The sequence below is a fragment of the Cryptotermes secundus genome, unplaced genomic scaffold, assembly GCF_002891405.2.
Source record: "Cryptotermes secundus unplaced genomic scaffold, Csec_1.0 scaffold2457, whole genome shotgun sequence".
NCBI classification, from domain to species: domain Eukaryota; kingdom Metazoa; phylum Arthropoda; class Insecta; order Blattodea; family Kalotermitidae; genus Cryptotermes; species Cryptotermes secundus.
The window spans coordinates 11,283-30,965 of NW_019727139.1; the positions used below are offsets into that span (position 1 = coordinate 11,283).

At 37.1% G+C, this 19,683-nt stretch overlaps 1 protein-coding gene across 1 annotated transcript in view; it reads right to left on the reverse strand.

Moving 5' to 3' along the window:
- Positions 1-10,170: 10,170 nt before the first annotated feature.
- LOC111864563 (PR domain zinc finger protein 10) overlaps positions 10,171-19,683 on the reverse strand; it is a 44,939-nt gene continuing 35,426 nt past the window's right edge. Inside the window, exon 12 of the mRNA XM_023851913.2 lies at positions 10,171-15,837. Within this exon, the coding sequence (XP_023707681.1) occupies positions 15,452-15,837 (386 nt within the window). The 3' untranslated portion in view covers positions 10,171-15,451. The remainder of the gene's footprint in view (positions 15,838-19,683) is intronic.

A 19,683-nucleotide genomic window follows, 5' to 3' on the forward strand; every position in this document is an offset into this window, starting at 1 on the left:
TGAACACGAGGAGCACTTTTAGTGCATTCAGATTCATTCCAAAGCGAGCTTTAATGTGCTGTTCCAGAGGTTACCAAAGTCTAATATGTTGCACCCCCCTTTAAAACATTTAAATAAATTTCACACACACAAACCCCTTACAGAACAAGTAAAAACAGATTTTACATAAAATTTCGCTATGAGTATGCATTTTTTATAATATACTATATACAGAGTGACACAGAAAAACGGGAACTTTTGGCAAACATATAAAAATAGAATACATGCAACAACAAAAAATTTTATTGACAGTAATTGAACCACTACAACTTGCCTTTTAAGAAACAACAATCCAAATTATCAATTTCTGAAAATTACGTCCTGCAGATGGCGTCCTTGTCTATGTATACATTCTCCTAATCTGTTGTTCAGGTTCCCCATTGATCGCTGCAACATCTCAGCTGGGATGCCACGAATTTCTTCTTCAATTCTTTGTTTCAGTTCATCCAGTGTCCTTGGCCGAGTCGTGTAGACCCGACTCTTGAGGTAGCCCCACAAGAAAAAATCACAAACTGATAAATCCAGTGATCTTGGGGGCCAAGGAATGTCACCGAATCTTGAGATGACATGATTACCAAACAGTTCTCGCACAGCTGCAATTGATTGCCTTGCAGTGTGTGATGTCCCACTGGATATTTATTAGATATTAGAATGAAAATACAATAAGTACAAAGATAAACAAGAACAGACAAAACTGCAAAAACCATCTGGACTGAAAGACTGACAAGAGAGCAATGAAACAGGTTCTACAGTAAAACCAAAAGGATGCTGATACTGAGGAAGAACCTGGAAAAGATGCAATGAGCATGTAGAGTCACAACAAGTATGATTACCTACACCATGAAATTAAGAAAAGATTTATTAATAAGAGTGTTATTTATGAGTACTTACTTACGGAGCTGAGACCTTCTTGAGGAGAAGCCAAATCTGCAGCTACTCAAGAACTTCCCAGCATTTTATGGATCCTAAGGGTTCAGTACCGTGTTCACAAGAGTCCTCCACTGGTCCCTATCAATTCAATCCAATCCATACCATCCCATCCTATCCAAGATCCATTCTAATAGTGTCCACCCACCTATGTCTTGGTCTTCCAGTGGTCTCTTTCCCTCTGGCTTTCCCACCAATATCCTATATACATTCCTCTTCTCCCCCATTCGTGCTACATGCACTGCCAACCTCATCCTCGTAAGAGTGTTATTACATAAGATGAACTTGATTACTTCAAAGGATGAATTACTAATTAAAGAAATTAGATTAATAGATTCTGGGTAATATCCAAGATTTAATTAAAAAAAAAAGAGGGTCATAATTTCACAAATCAATAAATAAGAAGTAAATGTTAATACCATGTTACAGAAAACAATGTGCTACTGATTATATTTACCTCATCAATAAATTTCCTTCTAACTTCAGTAAAAAAAAAAAAAATGTCTAAGTTGCAAGCATATACATTTTCAACTGCAACAAGTTAGGAAATATATTTTCATCATAATATATTTGACATAGGCACTCCCTTTGGTTTAATTGTTCCAAAACAATGAGAGAGACGTGGAAAATGTGTATTGAGCATAAAATGTGTTTCATTTTTTCTTCAACCTGCTTTTGAAACATTCTTCACTCTGATAAATATTCTGAGAGGTATACTTGGGATGCAGGAAGGAACACTTATAGGTCTAAATGTAATGTATCTGTAATTTTTATCGAATTTTAACTGAAAATGAAATGTGTCAACATCAGTGCTATCTTATGCCTCTGAGACCTGGCCACTGTCAAGATCGGATGAAAGACTGTTAACCATACTTGAAAGGAGGATCTTCAGATATATATCTTTGGACCAGTGGAAGAAAATGGAATATGGAGGAAGAGGTATAACCATGAGCTATACAAACTATTTAATGAACCAGACATTATTTGATTTATAAAGGTGAAACTGCTTGAATGGGCTGGACACACAATACATGCCAGCGAGAATAGAACGATTAAGAAAATACTTAATACTAAACCAGAAGGAAATAGGAGAGTAGGAAGACCAAGATTAAGATGGGAAGAATGTGTGTGGCAGGACATAAGAATTTTGGGTGTAAAGAACTGGAGGAATGTAACATCTAATGGAGAAGAATGGCGAGCAATCCTGAGGAAGGCCAGGGCCCACAAAGGGCTGTCATGCCAGTGATGATGATGATGAAATGTGTCAACAACACTTAGCAGAACTCAGTGATATCAAATTTATGGATCTCCATTCAATGGTTCCTGGGTTACTGCTGTGTGTGGAGAGACAGATATGGCCAAGCTAATGGGTATATTTTTATAAATTTTACTTGTAAATGTGCCAAAAACTATCCAGATGACATAGTAGGTCATTACTTGACATTGTATTAGGGACAGTCAGTAAACAGGTCACAAACTGAAGTAAAATAGCTGTAATGGACACAACAGCTTTTTCTGTGTACCACTAGGTAGCAGCACAGTCCAGCTTCATGACAGTCTAGGTAGCAGACGCACATGCTCATGTAAGATTTGAGGCTTTCACGGCGGTGACTATGAAGAAAGCAGTCTTTTGGGATTTGGCACACGGTGCCAAATCCCAAAAGACTGCTTTCTGCACATGCTCATGTTCAGAGGCTGGTTTCAGTAGTCAAAATGGCTGCTGAGCTTGAGGGTGTACTACAAAAGAGCAGCATTCTGTTGTGCATTTGAAAGTATTCAGTGCAAAGGATATTCATAAAGAAATGTTTCCTGTTTATGGTGGGAAGTGCCTATTGTGCAAAGCAGTTCACAGCTGGGTGGCATATGTTTCACCGATTATGAAGAGGGTGAAATGGAGGTGCAGAGGTGGCTGAGACAACAGTTACAAGACTTCTGTTATGCGGGTTTTAATGCACTGGTAAAGCAAGGGGACAAGTGTAGCAATGTTGGTGGAAGATAAGTCGAGAAATAAATGTTCTTTCCAGGTTCAAAAATCACATGTGTTACACTTTATATCCATTTGTGACCTATTTACTGACTTTCCCTTGTCTTTCTTACCTAATGGTTATAAACTACAAATATTTTCTCAAATGTAGGTCACTTTACAGCAGTATATACCTCCAGTGTTGCGAAACACAACATAAAAATATAAAAGTAAAGTACCATAACTTTTCAAGCATGCTATGCTGCTACTGACCTAAAAGATGTCTGACATACATTATATACTATACATTAACTTCAATGGTGGAATTTTACCTGTGCTGCATCCTTCCAAAGTATGACACAGACACACTACATCTACAACCATCTTTCTCAGTAATTTTCAGCTGGATATAAAAGATTTTGAAATAGTTACAAGAAGGTGGAAAACAGAGGAGTGATGAACGTGATCTACTTAACTTGCCAAGGTCTAGAATGGATGGACCTTTAACTCCACAACATGGTACTTAAGCACAAGGTGAACCATATATAGATCAAGTGCTTACTAAATCTTGTAAACTGAACTATGGATGGAAAGTTCTTAAATAGAGATATGTTGCCAAGTTATCCCCACACAAAACCAAGATAATGAAAACAATCTATCACAGCCATGATATTTGAAACTGAGTATATAATGATAACATTTTATTGCACATAACAGCTTTATGATAAAAACACATTCTTTAAAATAACTGTAAATTAACAATGCTTCAGTAAATATAAAATATATATACATAAATGTCATTTAACTGTGCAAGGAACAACTTGAAATGGATGAAAGAAAATTTCTGTGTACATATTAGAAATATGAGATAAAGTTAGTTATGAAAATTAAGTTCTACTTATACATTTATTATAATTGTATACAAAATATAATGTTGTATATCTATGTTGTAAGTAAAAAAGTAAGGTACAATGTGCACTTAAAGCAAGGGAAGAGCTGGGCCAGCAAATGCCAATTGCACAGCCATCACAGACAACTGTACCAGCCTTCCCCTAGCTTCAATCCTGACTATACAACAGTGGTACAAGGATACTTCCTGAATTCTAGTCTCAGCAAACTGGTACATACCAAGCATCAATGCTGCTTCAAGTACACAATGGCAATGTTATGAAACAAAATACACACACATTCCTACATCCTATAAACCAGCAAGACATAGCAATTCCAAGTATTGCTGTTGGTGTTGAATGATAAACAGCACAAATAGATACACTCTGGCTAGGATCTTCATAACAATTTGAAGTGTTAAGAATATGAAAATGAAAGAAAATATGGAGAGAAAAGGACAAAAACACTTCAGAACTTTCCATATACAAAGATCCTGCTCTGACAAAATGTAAAGAAACAGCTCTGTGCCACACATTAAAACCCAATATTTTGAGGAACTTCTGTTTGCATGAATTAAATGGGGCATGTTTTTTGATTATATTAAGTTAAATTAGAATGAATAAAGGCAATGTTACAGTTATCCAACGATAAATGCAAAAGAAATGAAAAGTTACAACTATTCAACTGTACTACACATAAAGAAGAGCACTATCTTCTGGGATCTGATGCTATGTACTCTTTGGGTAGAAGTTTATCAACATTTTGGAGGAATGTGCTGCTTACATCATCAGTCCATGAGGACATATCAGTACAGTCCTCTGAAATGTCAGTAAACTTATACCAAACTACATGACTATGTCATTGCAACATGAACCTCAAAACTTCCACACAATATATAAAGTAAATACATTCTGGTTTCCTTTCAAATCTTTGTATGCATAAAATATATCTGGTATGTTCAGCCTGACAGAAAATTCTTTTTTATGTCCTTTGTTTCCAAAACAGTAACTACTAAGATAACAGTTAAGGTTTTGTGAATTAACCACTGCATTTCCTTCTAGTCTGCAGTTTTTAGCTCAGTGCTCTAAATATGATAATCTGGATATTGTATATGTATGGCACTTCAATTAACTGATATTCATAAGCTTCTCATGATGCCCTCCTCCTTAAAGATAAACAGTTTCCAATTCCAGCTTACCTACACCTTCAAAAGCAATTCAGAGTATAGGACACAAACAAAAGCTCAAAATTCTATGACACTTAGCTGTAGTCTTGAAGAAAAATATATATGGAAGTTCAAAATATTTTTAAAACTAACCCCTTCTGAATCACTGTACAATTAGTGATATGTTCAATATTTCCTGTACAAACATAAACATATCACAGAATATACAAGTATATGAAACATGAATGAGAATTAGAAAAACTCTGAGATTTTAGGTTCATATTACAATAGTGCTGCAGCATATCATGAATATTTTTTTGATCACAGCACTGTACTTGATGGTTAGGTGAGTTAGGTACAGAGCACAGCTTTGTCGTTGCTATTGGTTTAGATCTGCTATAAGCAAAATACAATTCAATATTGTTCACTCCAATGGAATTCAATTCATGCATAAGAGATTTAAAAGCTAGGTTATGCAAATGTCTTCCTGTAAATTACAACTTCCACAAATTACAATGTGAAGTACAAAGAATAAACAAAACAAATGTAGACCACTTAATGTGGCGGCAATAAGATTCAACAGTAGGAGAGACATAATCACATTCCTAGATCTACTAACAGATACTCACATTCAATGAATTTGATTCCAGTAGAGCAGGTTAATAATAAACTTAAATTATTGGTATTCTATGAATGCAGCTATAAATTACTATGTCATTACTTATAAATAAGGTCTGGTTCAATGCCTTGCTTATCTGATTTTCCATTTAACCAGCCATACTTTATAAACAGTTTCTATAGTACAAACCTTACACTAATTGGCAGTGAGTTTGATGCTGGTTTAATGTAACAATTTTTCAACAGTTTACTAAGACAGAAGTCTTCATGATATTAATAGTCATTTAATATATTCATGGCACATAGTAAGTTCACTAGTAATACAAGGCAATATCACTAGCAATAGGATACCATCATCTGTAATAATTGCACATGAACTGAAATTTGTTTAATCTTCTTGAAGAACAGACATGGTCCCAAAGATATTACAAAATGGTCTAAAGAAGGTCAACATGTAGCCTCACGTAGCTATCAGATGGAATACAGACAGAATGTCAGCCACCATATGGCATTCTTTAATAAGGCTGCTTGTGGTCAGTAACAGCTGTTTAAGCCTCATATAACATTACACATGCACTAGAATGGAGAAAATATTAACTTACGTTTTAGGCATTTTTGGTGCACAAACCCCCTTCCAATTAAATTTTATAATATTTTAAATAAATAACAAGTTACTCCTGTTGCACAGCTAGTTTTACTTGGTGATTATGAACACCATTATTCTTTCTGATGAGTTTCTCTAACCCATACTACTTAAAAATTATTATGTATAATTATATAATGTGCTTATTTCAGCTACTTTGAATAAAAGCAACATTAAGTTTACGAGTGTTAAACATCCATCCCTGCTACAAATTTGCACATATCCATTCAAATTTCCAAAATTCAATTTATGTACCTGATATCTATGTATATAAGTTATAAACAAAAACATGTATCTCTTAGACCTCTTAAAATTTTCCATATAAGATAACCTAAAAATAATTCTATTTGGAATGACATTACATTTATACTATATCAGTGATGCGTCTACAACTACGTTTCCTTTTCATAAGTGTAAATCTTCCTTCTCTGACACCAATGTACTTGGTCAAATTTTGCCCAAAGATTAAAGTCAATACGTGAAATTTATGAAAACTTTCCCATGCCTGTCACACATTTATGAAACATCAACTTAACAAAAACTTTGAAGAACAACAAACTGTGATACTGTCTAGTACACAGGACTAGAAGACGAATTCATGTTCCACCAATAAACTATGAAGGTGTCAGTAAATATGTCACAAATGTAAGTAAAACAGCTGTAATGGACATAATAGGTTTTATATGTATATCACTTGGTAGAAACACAGTCCAGCTTTATGACAGACTAGGTAGCAGATGTGCATGCACATGTTCAGAGGCTTGCTTCAGTAGTCAAAATGGTGACTGCGCATGAAGGTGTACTACCAAAGAGCAGAGTTCTGTCATATTTTTTTTTTGTGGGCAAAAGGACTCAATAAAAAGAATATTTATAAAGAAATGTTTCCTGATTATGCTTGGAAGTGTCAGATAAAGTAGCTCACAACTGGGTCAAGAAATTCTCTGAAGGATATTCAAAAGTATCAGATAATGCCCAACCATGCCCTGTGGAGATTGCAACAGAAGCAATTGTGCAGCAGATGGAAGAGTTAATTCAAGCTGACAGGAGGGTAACAACAGACAGTGTAGCAACTGCATTAGGGTGTTTCCATGGTTTAGCATACAGTGTAATGCATGATCACTGAAGTTTTGGAAAGTGTGCACACGATGGGTGCCCAGAGAACTTGAGGATTGCTAAAAATGAGCCCAATGGGTCTGTCCATGAACATCTTCTATGGTATGCAGATGAACGAGAATATATGTTTAACAGGATTTTTACTGGGGACGAATCATGGGTGAATCGCTACCAAACCTAATCAAAGTGTGCTTCAATGGAATGGAAACATTTCAGTTCACTTCAACCAAAAAGTTTAAGGTTTTGCCATTAGCCGGGAAGGTTATGTTTACTGTGTTTTGGGATTCTCAGGGAGTAGTCTCAGCCCATTTTCAGAAGCGTAGTGAAAATGTGCATCCTGCGTTGTACCATGAAATTTATTGAAGCTTCATAATGTAATTCACAGAAAACATCTAGGCTAACTGACAAGTGGCATACTGCTTCATCATGACAATGCCAGAGCCCATACAGCCTGAGCAACCCACAAGAGAATTCAAGTACAGTGGGAACATCCTGAACACCTGCCTTACTGCCTGGACTTGGCCCCTACTGTCTTCCATCTATTTCATATGCTAAAAAGCAAGCTTGGTAGTAAATGTTTCACTGGTGCCGAAGAGGTTGAAATGAAGGTGCAGAAGTGGCTGCTGAAACAGTTGAAAGACTTCTATGCTGGGGATTTCGATGCCCTCGTAAAGTGATGGGACAAGTATATCAGTCTTGGTGGAGGATATGTTGAGATATTAATGTTTTTTCTAGGTTTGAATATCACAAGTTTTATGTTTTATATCCATTTGTGACCTATTTACTGACTCTCCCTTGTACTATTGACTGCTTTCCTTTCTTTAAACCATCAATGCAAATAACAAAATATAAACTTTATAGAATTTCAGAAAGTGATTCAGGCCACTTATATATGAAGAATGTCAAAGATGTTTTCATGACCATCAATATGTAATACCAGTCCCCTCAACTACAATGAGTAACAGAATACTTGATGCAAACAGCATGCTGACACAGTAAGAAAAATATGCCAGTTAACAAAGAGAACAGGTAAGCAAAGTTGGGCACAGCACAAATGTTATTTATAAAAGAATTCTCAATGCAACTAGTACACCTACAGTGTTGAAGGTTGAGTTTTAAAAATGGTACTGATGTTCAAGTTGAGAAGGATGCAAGTATTACAGTGAAACAGCGAACATCTAACATTTCTCAGGAACAATGGATCTGAACACTAAACTAAGGAAATTAAATGCTGAGATAACTGGGCTGAAATCACGCAAAATGAATATCAAATAAGATAAAAACTACAGAACAAGAAACATTAAATGATGGCTGCACTGTATTTCTTACATGGTAATTTGCATTAATGTTACATTTAATTACTGATTAAAGTATTAATATAGGAAAAGGATTCCTTCATATTATTACAATCCAAGATTAAAAATGCAAATGTTTCAATGCACAGAATGAGTTTTACAGCGATACCATCACAAGTCATCTACCCCTCAATTTACTGAAAGATGGATGAGTGCATACCAGCATAAAGGACAGTCATTTAGGCATACCTTCTAACTTTTATTTAAGTTTTTGGAGCAAAGTATCAAATGATCGTAATTCACAAATTAATTCCAGGATGAATAGAAATAAACAAAGAAAGACCAGATGAAGCACAACACTGACTGTGATATCTATAGTTGCACATAAAGACAACAGATACATACAAAACACACAAAGACTTCCTTAACAGTGGGTTTTATCAATTTCTATATAAGACTGTCCTCAAATTCGAGTACTCAAAACTGGTACATACTCCATTATATCTGTTCTTATCTTGTCTTGCTTGGCTTATGACAATTTGACTTCTATATGCATCCTAAGACAATGCAAAACCACCTATTAATTTCAACAAACATAACAACACAAACACCAATTTAAAGCATTTTTAATGTACTACTGTGTTACATAATAAATTTGTTGCTTTTATACAAAGCCCTGGGGTTGACTCAGCCTCTAACAGAAATGATAACCAGGTATCATCCTGGGGGGGTAAAGGGCGGCCTGCACCTAAGGCTGACAACCTTACCGCCATCTGCGAGCCGATTGTCTAGAAAATGTGGGACCCTCAATGTCTCACAACCCTATGGGCCTCCATGGCCTGTTACAGGGATAGTTTTACCTTTACTTTTTACCTTATCTAATGAATTAGTGAATACAGAGGAAAATAAAAATAACCATAAAAAATATTTCAGTATTTTATGGTCACAGTTTAAAAGAACATGACATAGAAATAAAATGCACAGAGCATGAAACATTTGTCAAATAAAGTAAAATTAATATTCATGCATCCACCTCCATATCTCAATCAGCACAGCTGAATGGATACTAAAAAATTTGTTGCTGCTCTATAAATATTGTAATGTGGATGGCCAGAGTGTTTCTAGGCCAGTGGCGTGCTGTGCATGGAAGTAAGGAAAGCACTGCTTCTGTAGTTAAGAAACCAAAAGAAAAGAAGTCAAATATAAATAATTCAATTTGAATAATAAGGATGTGAATATTGTCATCTTAACATTTTAGTGGGTGTTCCTGTTCATGGCCACATGCCTTCTCCTCCTCCCTTCCCCTGCTTGGTGGGCCAGACCAAGTTTCCTTTCGTTAATCTTCGTACGAATTCGTCTAATCCAAAGTCGTCAAGGGAAGCATGTTTTGGGTTGCTGGCTCTAGGCGTGTGACATGGAAGTGAAAGATTGTGTTCTTTTGATGGTTATGTTAAAATTAACTGTTTATGTGTGATTTCAGTCTTGTTGGGTGTTACAGGTAACATTAAGTTTTATTAAAATACTGTAAGTGCATATTTAGATGGCGTAAGATTGTATTTGTGATCGTATTTTGACACATCAGAAAGAAGCTATCCGCGTTTAAGGGAAGCACGTGTGATATTGTGGTACAAGTGGCAGGGGAGTGATTAGACTACATGCACAGGGCACAACTAAAATGAATGCTGGCAGACAACGCGACTGCAACTGTGCAATCGAAAGCCTTTTAAAATGAGGGTTTAATAGCAGGGACTTTTCTGAAAAGAAAATAATTATAGAAAGAGGACTGACATGCGAGTTGCCAGAATTTAAAGCACAAACCAAATTATGTGAGGAAATTTAATTTGGAACAGTATTCTAGAACAGAGTGGCTATCTGGTTGCTGTAATATAGGAAAACTGTTTTGTTGGCCATGCCTATTGTTTCTCAATGAAAAAAAGACTGGGTTTGGTGATATCAACAACCTTTATATAGCGTTGAAACGACATGAGAACTCTCAGACTCACATTATTTCAACAGTGCAACTTGTTATGTTTGGGAAATCTTGAACTGACTGCCAACATGATAATCAAAAGTGCCTGATGATACTACAGCAGAAAGAAAATAGAGAAATAATGAAACGCTCGATTGATATCATCTGCCATTTAGGAAAGAGGCAACTTGCCCTCCGTGGTCATGGCGAAAGCATGGATTCTATTGACCGAGGTAATTATGTGGAATTAATTCACTTTTTGAAGAAATATGATCATAAACTCAATGTTCACCTTGAGAACAGTACAGTATTTACAGGTTTATCGAACGGAATACAAAACGGAGAATAGATTTGGTCTTCAAATAAATTTTGGTGACTAGATTGCTACAGTTTGTTTATTAGATACCACTACATTCCTTGCCAAAAATAGTACTGCACACCACTGTTTTAGGCAGTGACCTTCAAACAACCTTCAGTTGCATAAGCGCACTCAACAATAGGATGAATGTTTATAGCTCATTACTAGGCAACAGTTAGTGTGCCAATAGGCTGGCGAGATGGCTATCACGTGACTGGCTTTCTATGGGGTTGGTGCCGCAACCGTTGCTAAACAATGTCACGGTAAACACTCCTCTACAACAGTAGAGGTTGTTTTCTGTGTGGTCGATGCAGAGGATATATACCGACAGTTATAGACAGAACTGATTTCAGTTTTCAAGCGACAGAGTTGCAAGTGAGTTCTCAGTAGGAGACAGCCACGGAAAGTCCATGTGAAGACTTTGTGTGTGATTTGAAGACTTCATTTATGTGTAATATTTGGAATGTGTGATCCAGTGAGACTTTTAGAGTTCTTGCGTTGAGAACCATTGCCAGGAGACGACTAGTGAAGACTGGAATCCTAGTGCGTGTGCATTGGTGAAATATAAAGTGTGCAAATCAGCGATAGTGCGGTATTGCCTGTATTTCAGTGCAAATAAGAGAGGTGGTAACCAAGGTGCCAATAAATCCAATCATCTGACACAGAACCCAACATTTCGTCACACGTACCATCCTACATGTAACAATATCTTAATTGTCATACTACTACTGGAGTATGTGGAAAGTAATTCTAGAGTACTGCTCTGTTACTTTTCTTGGAAGTTATCACTACCTCTGATAGCAGAACAGGGGCGAGAAGAGTCAGAAGACCATAATTAGACGTACTGTAACCACTGTCATTCGTTGTGACAAAACACTTCATCTAAACTATATCCTCCCATAAGCTGTCCTCCTCATGCTCACTCCATTTCTTTACACAAATTACATAAAAGAATGCTTTCAAACAAAGTGAGTCTTGTGAGACTAAACAAGCTTGCATTATGTTTCATTAAATATTCAGCAGATCAAACAGTATATCTAATAAATGATGTAGCTATTATAAAGACGACATTTTTATGTTATAAGCATTTCCTTCCCAAATTATAATGTTTTTCAAATAACAACCACAATATATGAAGTTGTCTTCATATTGAAGATAAACTTAATTAAATATCTATCATAATGAAGTATGTTTTGGGCGAATGCTGCAGTTTTTAAATAATGTAACATTTTAGTTATATATGTTCCTTACAGTGTACTGTTTTTGTTCGAAAAATGCAGACCCTTAAATATTATATTTTTTCAGATGCAGTGTGATAGTAACAATTTTAATTCACAACACACTAACTGAATAAGAAAATACTAGCAACTACATCGTCTCGTAGGATATGGGTGGGAGATTGAAAGAATTTACATTCCTCAGCTTTTACTACTTACTTTTCAACATACAACAGCTCTTTTTAGTCATATTACCTGAAAGGTTTGTTACATATTAGAATGTTAAGCTTAATTGTGACATGTCACATATTACAGATGCCTAATTATGTGTATTACACAGAATCATAGTTTTATATTTTTGTTTAGTTGTATGTATAAAAACTGAATATTAGTAACAGAATTGCTAGTAGGATATTCTGCAACTTTATAAATCAAGACAACAAACAATATCTGATAAGTCTCTGTTTTGGTTTCAAATGAGTCAGTTTACTTTTGATTTTGATGTAGGTATAACTGATGAACCTGCAAGTTCTACATGAATCTTAACTGAAGCTACCAACATATTCAACAGTGAATACTTAAATGTACAATTTTACATCTGCTACAAATTTAAAACTGGTTTCAAACATATTACATGCATTACGTAGCAAAATGCACAAAATTCAACACAGACCAATTTGCTGACCAGCAACAATGCCAGTATTACATACTGAAGGTCATATAACAAGACAAAATATCTCACATGTATATTTACAAAAATAATCATTATTATATAAAAATAGTTAACTATTTAAGGTACTTCGTTCACATTTTCTTCTATAAACATGAGGAATTCTGGTAGTCAGATATGTAATTGTAGTTAGTACAATAAGTTCATTTATATAAAACAGCAACAATAACAATTCATAAAGAAAACACTAGCTCTGTTATGGTAAAGGTAACATTCAACGCATCTTGCACTGCAGTAGTACAAACTCTTGGCTTTATAATCTATCTACTAACGGCAGTATCAATACCTCCTTTTACCCTACAACCTATCAGCATTATTTCTCAAGGATAATAAATGTAATTATGTCTCAGTAGTTTTGAGGTTACTGGGAACGGACTCAGTTTGGAGACATTTTCAAGAAAGAAACATATGCAGACCATATTTTGATGAAACCATGTTGGATTACTAAGTGGCCACTTGTTCAATTGCAGCTGATAGATTTGGCAAATATTGCCATGGTGGAGTTATATATAAAAATTCTTCTTCATTCATACAATTACACTGCATAAACTGAATCTGGAAAAGGAATATATACGCTGTCCATAACAGTCAACCAATGATCAATTCTCTTGCCCAACATCTGTGGCAGTAACCACTGCTGGACTATTGTCCCTAATCATTCTTTTATTTTTAATATATTAAGAACACAAATAAATTTTAATGACACCAACATTATAGTAAGTAAAGATTATTTAAATTCTTTTTCAAAACCATAAACCATTATTATTATAACAGTACATCCTGAATGCAAGTTTTTATTAATGATATCTCAAAACTTCATATCCTCATTGTCCTAGTAACAATGCAATTATGTCAAGTTTGAAAACTTTCCTCCAGACGCAATATGACCACCAAAAGTTTTCTACTTATCTATAGAAATTCAAGTCTTTCTCCCGGCATCAAAATTATCCATGTCATAAGTTTTTAAATTTTAAAGAATTCTGTTGTATAACAGCGTTTTACCTCACTTAAATCACAATACCAGAGAAGTGTTAAAAACACTTCACCTTTCACAATATTACCCTCAGAGTAAATTCCCAGTGGATGAAATTAAGTCTTATTTCTGTGTCATCAGTATGTGTGTAAAGTTCTTATCATGCATGTTATTCAAGCTTATAATATTGTGGCATATAGACCCACTGTTAAGCAGTGACTCTGTAAACAGCAGCTGCTGTTATGTAATGCCCACAACACACATGCATGCAACAATAGAAGAACAAGGTTATGTAACCCGGTGCTAATCAACAGTTCAGTAAACACATTTCTGTGGCAACGGACACCTATGAAACAATAGAAGAACGGTGTTTTCTATGTGGTCCACGCCGAGATGTTGTAAGCAGGACAGTTAGAAGCAACGAGTTAATTGTTGCTTGGAGTTGTCAGCAGTTCAGGTGAGTGAAGTGATATAACATAGCTGGTTGATGAGTGAGAAAGTTCGGTTGTGAGCTGTCAGTTGTCAGTTGAGAGTTGAATTCTGCATGGGAGGCCGTGAGGACAGAACCTGAACAGAAGTTGAAGAACCTCCACTCTTAGAAGCCATTGCACAGGGAACACCTGATGAAGACACAGCAGGTTGGAAAAGGCTTAAAGGGTGCTGTGGTGATTTCTAAAGTGTGGAAATTAGCGACAGTGCTGTAATTACTTGTAGCGATGAGTGGTGTGTATAAATGGTCAATAAATCCATTCACAAATCCATACCGTCTATGGTCACACACATAAAAATGTGACAATATAGTGAGCTAACCTGAAAGCCAAACAATGCATGGAAGAAAGAGGTTTTGGTCTATTTTACTTGCAATTCTGGTATTATTCCACTCTTAATGGGCAAGGAACACCATAAAAAAATCTTGATAGTTTGTCACTATGGAATTGAGTTCTGTACATCCAAAAGACAAGGCAGGAATGGTATTCACTGAACTACAATAATCACCTTTGTTTCTTCTTGATACATAATATTTTTATAAATTTTTGCATGAGCTAATTTTAAAGATGCTATGTATATAAGCTGAATCTTGTGGTTTCCTTAGGTTAATTAATATTCTCATTACACAGACTTGATTTAAATTAATGTATCTCTTGGTAATATCTGCAGAAATAAAGATGTGAGCCAAAGAATTCAGAAACACAACATATAATGTCACAGCTTTCTTTAGAGTACTTTAAAACACTAGATATTTAGTAAACATTCTGAAATTTCATATAAAATCAGTTTCATGTGCATGATTTTTTGTGAAATATCCTTTACTTTTATCAGATGGAGGAAAGGTTTCGGTCCTGAATGTTTCTGTGGTTAACTAGGATGACTGCCATTCCTTACACTGGCTGCCACCAGAAAGTATAGGATTGCAAATTTTCACGGATTGTTATGGCAAATAATATGAGTTCTTAAGGCACACATTTTAAAAACATAATATGCATGTAATATAAAATCTAAACTCAGCAATGCAATTTAGCACCTTTCTGTAATCCGAACCCAGAATACTGTTGCTACCTCTGTTCTTGTTGCCGCTGTGATGACGGCTGTTGCTGTTGCTGCTGCTGTTGTTGTTGCTGCTGCTGCTGCTGTTGTTGATGCTGATGATGATGCTGCTGCTGTTGCTGACTCTGAAAAGCTTGAGTAAAGCGAGGAAGTGGAGTAGTAGCTGCAGTAGCAATGATTTCTCTCTCTCCAGAGCCTGATGCAAGAAAGGATGCCATCACATCTGATTCCTCAGGTGTAACAGGAGCAGCAGCACTATTGGCACTAGGAGCTGATACTTCTGATGGAAGATCTAGTCCAACAACTGAAGATGCAGCTGTCGCCATCAAATGAAGCAACTGTGATGACAGACTGTGCTCTTCACTTGCAAGTAACTGGGTTTGCTCTGTTCCACCTACATCCAAATAGAAATCCATAAATTATATCACTAATTGTAAGCTAACCAAGACTGCAGTCCCTGTCATAAAGAAATTAATTCCGTATTCCAAATCTTCTTTAAAAATTCAAGTACCAAGTAGATCAGCACAGCAATATTGCAACTGACTCGTAGAAAGGGAGAACCTAGTTCAAATCAGAAATGGGTCAGCCTGGTTGGCATAGAGACAAGGCTACAGCTGGACATCTGAGGAATTAAATTACCAAGTGGATCAGCACAGCAATATTGCAACTGACTCGTAAAGAGGGATAACCTAGTTCAAATCAGAAAAGGGTCAGCCTGGTCGGCATAGAGACAAGGCTACAGCTGGACATCTGGGGAATTAAATTACCAAGTGGATCAGCACAGCAATATTGCAACTGACTCGTAGAGAGGGATAACCTAGTTCAAATCAGAAAAGGGTCAGCCTGGTCAGCATAGAGACAAGGCTACAGCTGGACATCTGAGGAATCAGGCTTCGATGTCTGGCAGAGATACAATATTTTTCTCTTCTCCAGACCAACTTTGAGGCCCACCATGGGTACCAAAGTTTCTTTAAATTGGGGTAAAGCAGCCCTCTATTTAGTGATAAAGTTAAGAATGTGTGGAACTATATTTACACTTCCCCACATGTCTGCATGGTGCACTGCTTAATGAGGACAGGGATAATTTTACTTTACCTTGTTAAAATCTCAACAAGAAACTGGGCATATTGTGCAGCATTTTGTGTAGTTCATCACCCTGTCTGCTGAGGAAAATGCCAAGAAAATCATTTAGAGCTCCTTCTCACATCAACATTTGCACCCAACCTACCAGATTTCATGATCCTAGAAAATCTCAGTATGGTAAAGTTGTCCCTGTGCTTAATTAATTAAGCACCACAATATGAAGATATACGTGGTGTGTTCAAAAAGTATCGAACCTTTGGTCGGCAGAAATACATTTATTGATTTGGAGGTACAAAACCCTAATCCCCTTCAAAGTAGTCTCCTTGGTAATGCACACATTTCTCCCAGTGCTTCTGCCATTTTGGAAACACTTCTGGAACGCATCTTTTGGAATGGTGATCAGCCGGGCTGTCGCATTCCGCATGATGTCTTTTCTTGACTCAAATCAGGTTCCTTTCAGCAGCATTTTCAGCTTGGGAAATAGCCAAAAGTCACACGGAGCCATGTTGGGGGAGTAGGAAGCCTGACAAACCACAGGGATGTTTTGTTTGGCGATGAAAGTCTGAATCAGATGCGCAGAATGTGCGGGTGCATCATCATGATGGAGCTGCTAAGTTTTTGCTGCCCACAGATCCGGTCGTTTGCGCCGCACAGCATCACAAAGGCGACGAAGGACCTCCTGGTAGTATTCCTTTGTGATGGTTTGGCCTTGTGGTGCGTACTCATGATGCACAACCCCACGGGAGTCAAAGAAAACGGCCAACATGACCTTGACATTGCTGTGGACCTGCCGTGCTTTTTTTGGCCTCGGGGATGTCGGATATGACTGCATCTTGGTTTCTGGGTCATACCTATAAACCCATGACTCATCACCTGTGATTACAGTGTTCAGAAAGTTGGGGTTACTGTTTGCATTGTCCAGCATGTCCTGTGCGATTTCCAGATGGTGTTGCTTCTGCTCCATTGTTAGCAGTTTTGGTATGAATTTCGCGGACACTCTCCTCATGCCCAAATCCTCGGTGAAAATTGAATGTACCGATACAATGCTTACCCCTATCTCATTCGCAAGTTCTCGGACTGTGATACGATGGTCCTCCATGACCAAAGTCCACACTTGCTCAATGACATTCTCATTTCGGCTTGCTGAGGGTCTGCTTGAATGCTGTTCGCTGTCCACTTACGTGCGGCCATCTTTGAAGCGGTTGTACCACTCCTTTATCCGTGAGTTGCTCATGGCATTGTCCCCGAAAGCTTGTTGAATCTTACGAATGGCTTCCACTTGGGTATCGCCAAGCTTTTGGCAAAATTTGATGCAATATCGCTGCTCATGTTGTTCCGTCATTTTACATCTTACAGGCATCCGATGAGCGCTCACTACACGCCCTCACTCACAGGCCGACTGCCAGCGACTGACGCTTTCTGCAGGTGGGAAGAAATTCATGACTGCACATGAATGTCCCCTCCACATCTCCACCTATGGGAGACTCCCACGCTTCATTGGTTTATGCGGGAAAAAAGAAGGTTCAATACTTTTTGAACACACCACGTATGGAGGAGTGGACATACAGATCCCTGTATTCTTGACCTTGTCACTAGTTGGAAGTGAGTGGTCAGCTTCGTGCCCCGGCAACTTTACCCCTGGGGAGAGAGCCCCTAGTACTCACTGGATAGGAGGCTGGGTGAGCCCCAGAAGTGGTCTGGATGATACAGAGGAGAAAAATCTTGCACCTACCAGGACTTCAACACCTTGGCCACCCAGACCATAGCCAGTTGTTATATTGACTGCGTTATCCCAACTCACATGCTTATTAGGCTATTTCTAATCATAATTTACTCATCCTCAATCTATTACAGTGAAATGGTAGTACAATAAGTACCTATGACTTTTGATAAGGGCATCATCATAATGACAAAACCTACTAGAATTGCCAATTTATTAATGCTTTACATATGGAAAACCAATACATAAAATGAGGGCTATTTCCTGCATATTCATTTTAATGTGTGATTCCTAACTAGGTGGCACTGTTTCTTCATAACTTTTTTACACAAAGAGGCTTTAAGTGGGGAATGAACGGAAATAAGTGAAGTGATGTGAATTCACCATCATGGCATAATGCTTAATTAGTTAAGCACAGGGACAACCTTACCATTACCTTATTTGTTTTGTATTGTACCCTTGATTTATAGTCTATTCCTTGTTAGTGTCAGTGTAAGGTCTACTGCCACCAGGTGAACACCAAATTGCAGTAAAATGATGATGATAATTTACTTGTAGTTTCGCTTTCAAAGTTGTTTATAGCTTGGAGCCCAATATGTCCCATTAACCCTTCCTCTGTCCTGCCCTTGTCTGGGCGACAGATCACATTTAAGAATCTGTGGTCCACTTACAGCCTACAAATTTGAACCAGAGAAAAATTATCATGTGATATCCACTGCACTGTGCAGTATCTTTCTCTATTTGTCATATGACTTCCCCCTTACCCTGTACTTTTTCTGTCCCAAGTTGGATGATATCATGGAACACAGCTATGCAGGGGCATGTTTAAGGTTTAGTCACATCAAATATCTACTGTGATTTAGTTGGTGGTGGGTGTAGAATTTTGAAAAACTGTATTATGGCAACAAAATGAAGAACTCAGACTTGAAATGATATGTCTGTGTGATGCTGGCAGCTCATCGAAAAGCAGAACAGGAAGACAGCATGGCTAACCTTCTCTGACACTGTTTACTATATGAAAGGACAAAGAGAAAATACAGTATATACCAAACTTATACAAACTGACAATGGTCCTTTTTTCATTAGTACATATTGGTGACATCTGTCTTGTGATATGAATTTTTGATTGTAAACATCATAACAAGATGAGGCCTGTGCTACTATCATAACATAAAAAGAAAACAAACTCTGTGACCTTTAGTCTGCAAGTGAACTATACCGACCAAGCAACCGCTGCTTGCTGGCAAAGTTAGTGACAACTTTAGTGGATAGAGGGTGTCATGTGGAAAGAGCAATGGATTCCCACGGCCATTAATCTCGGTCTTCTAGACTGGAGCCGCTACTTTTCCATTGTAGTAGCTCCTCAACTATCCTACACATGGACCCAAAGGTGGTATTGTCAAATGTACCCCCCCCCCCCNTGTCCAGAAAGCTCCT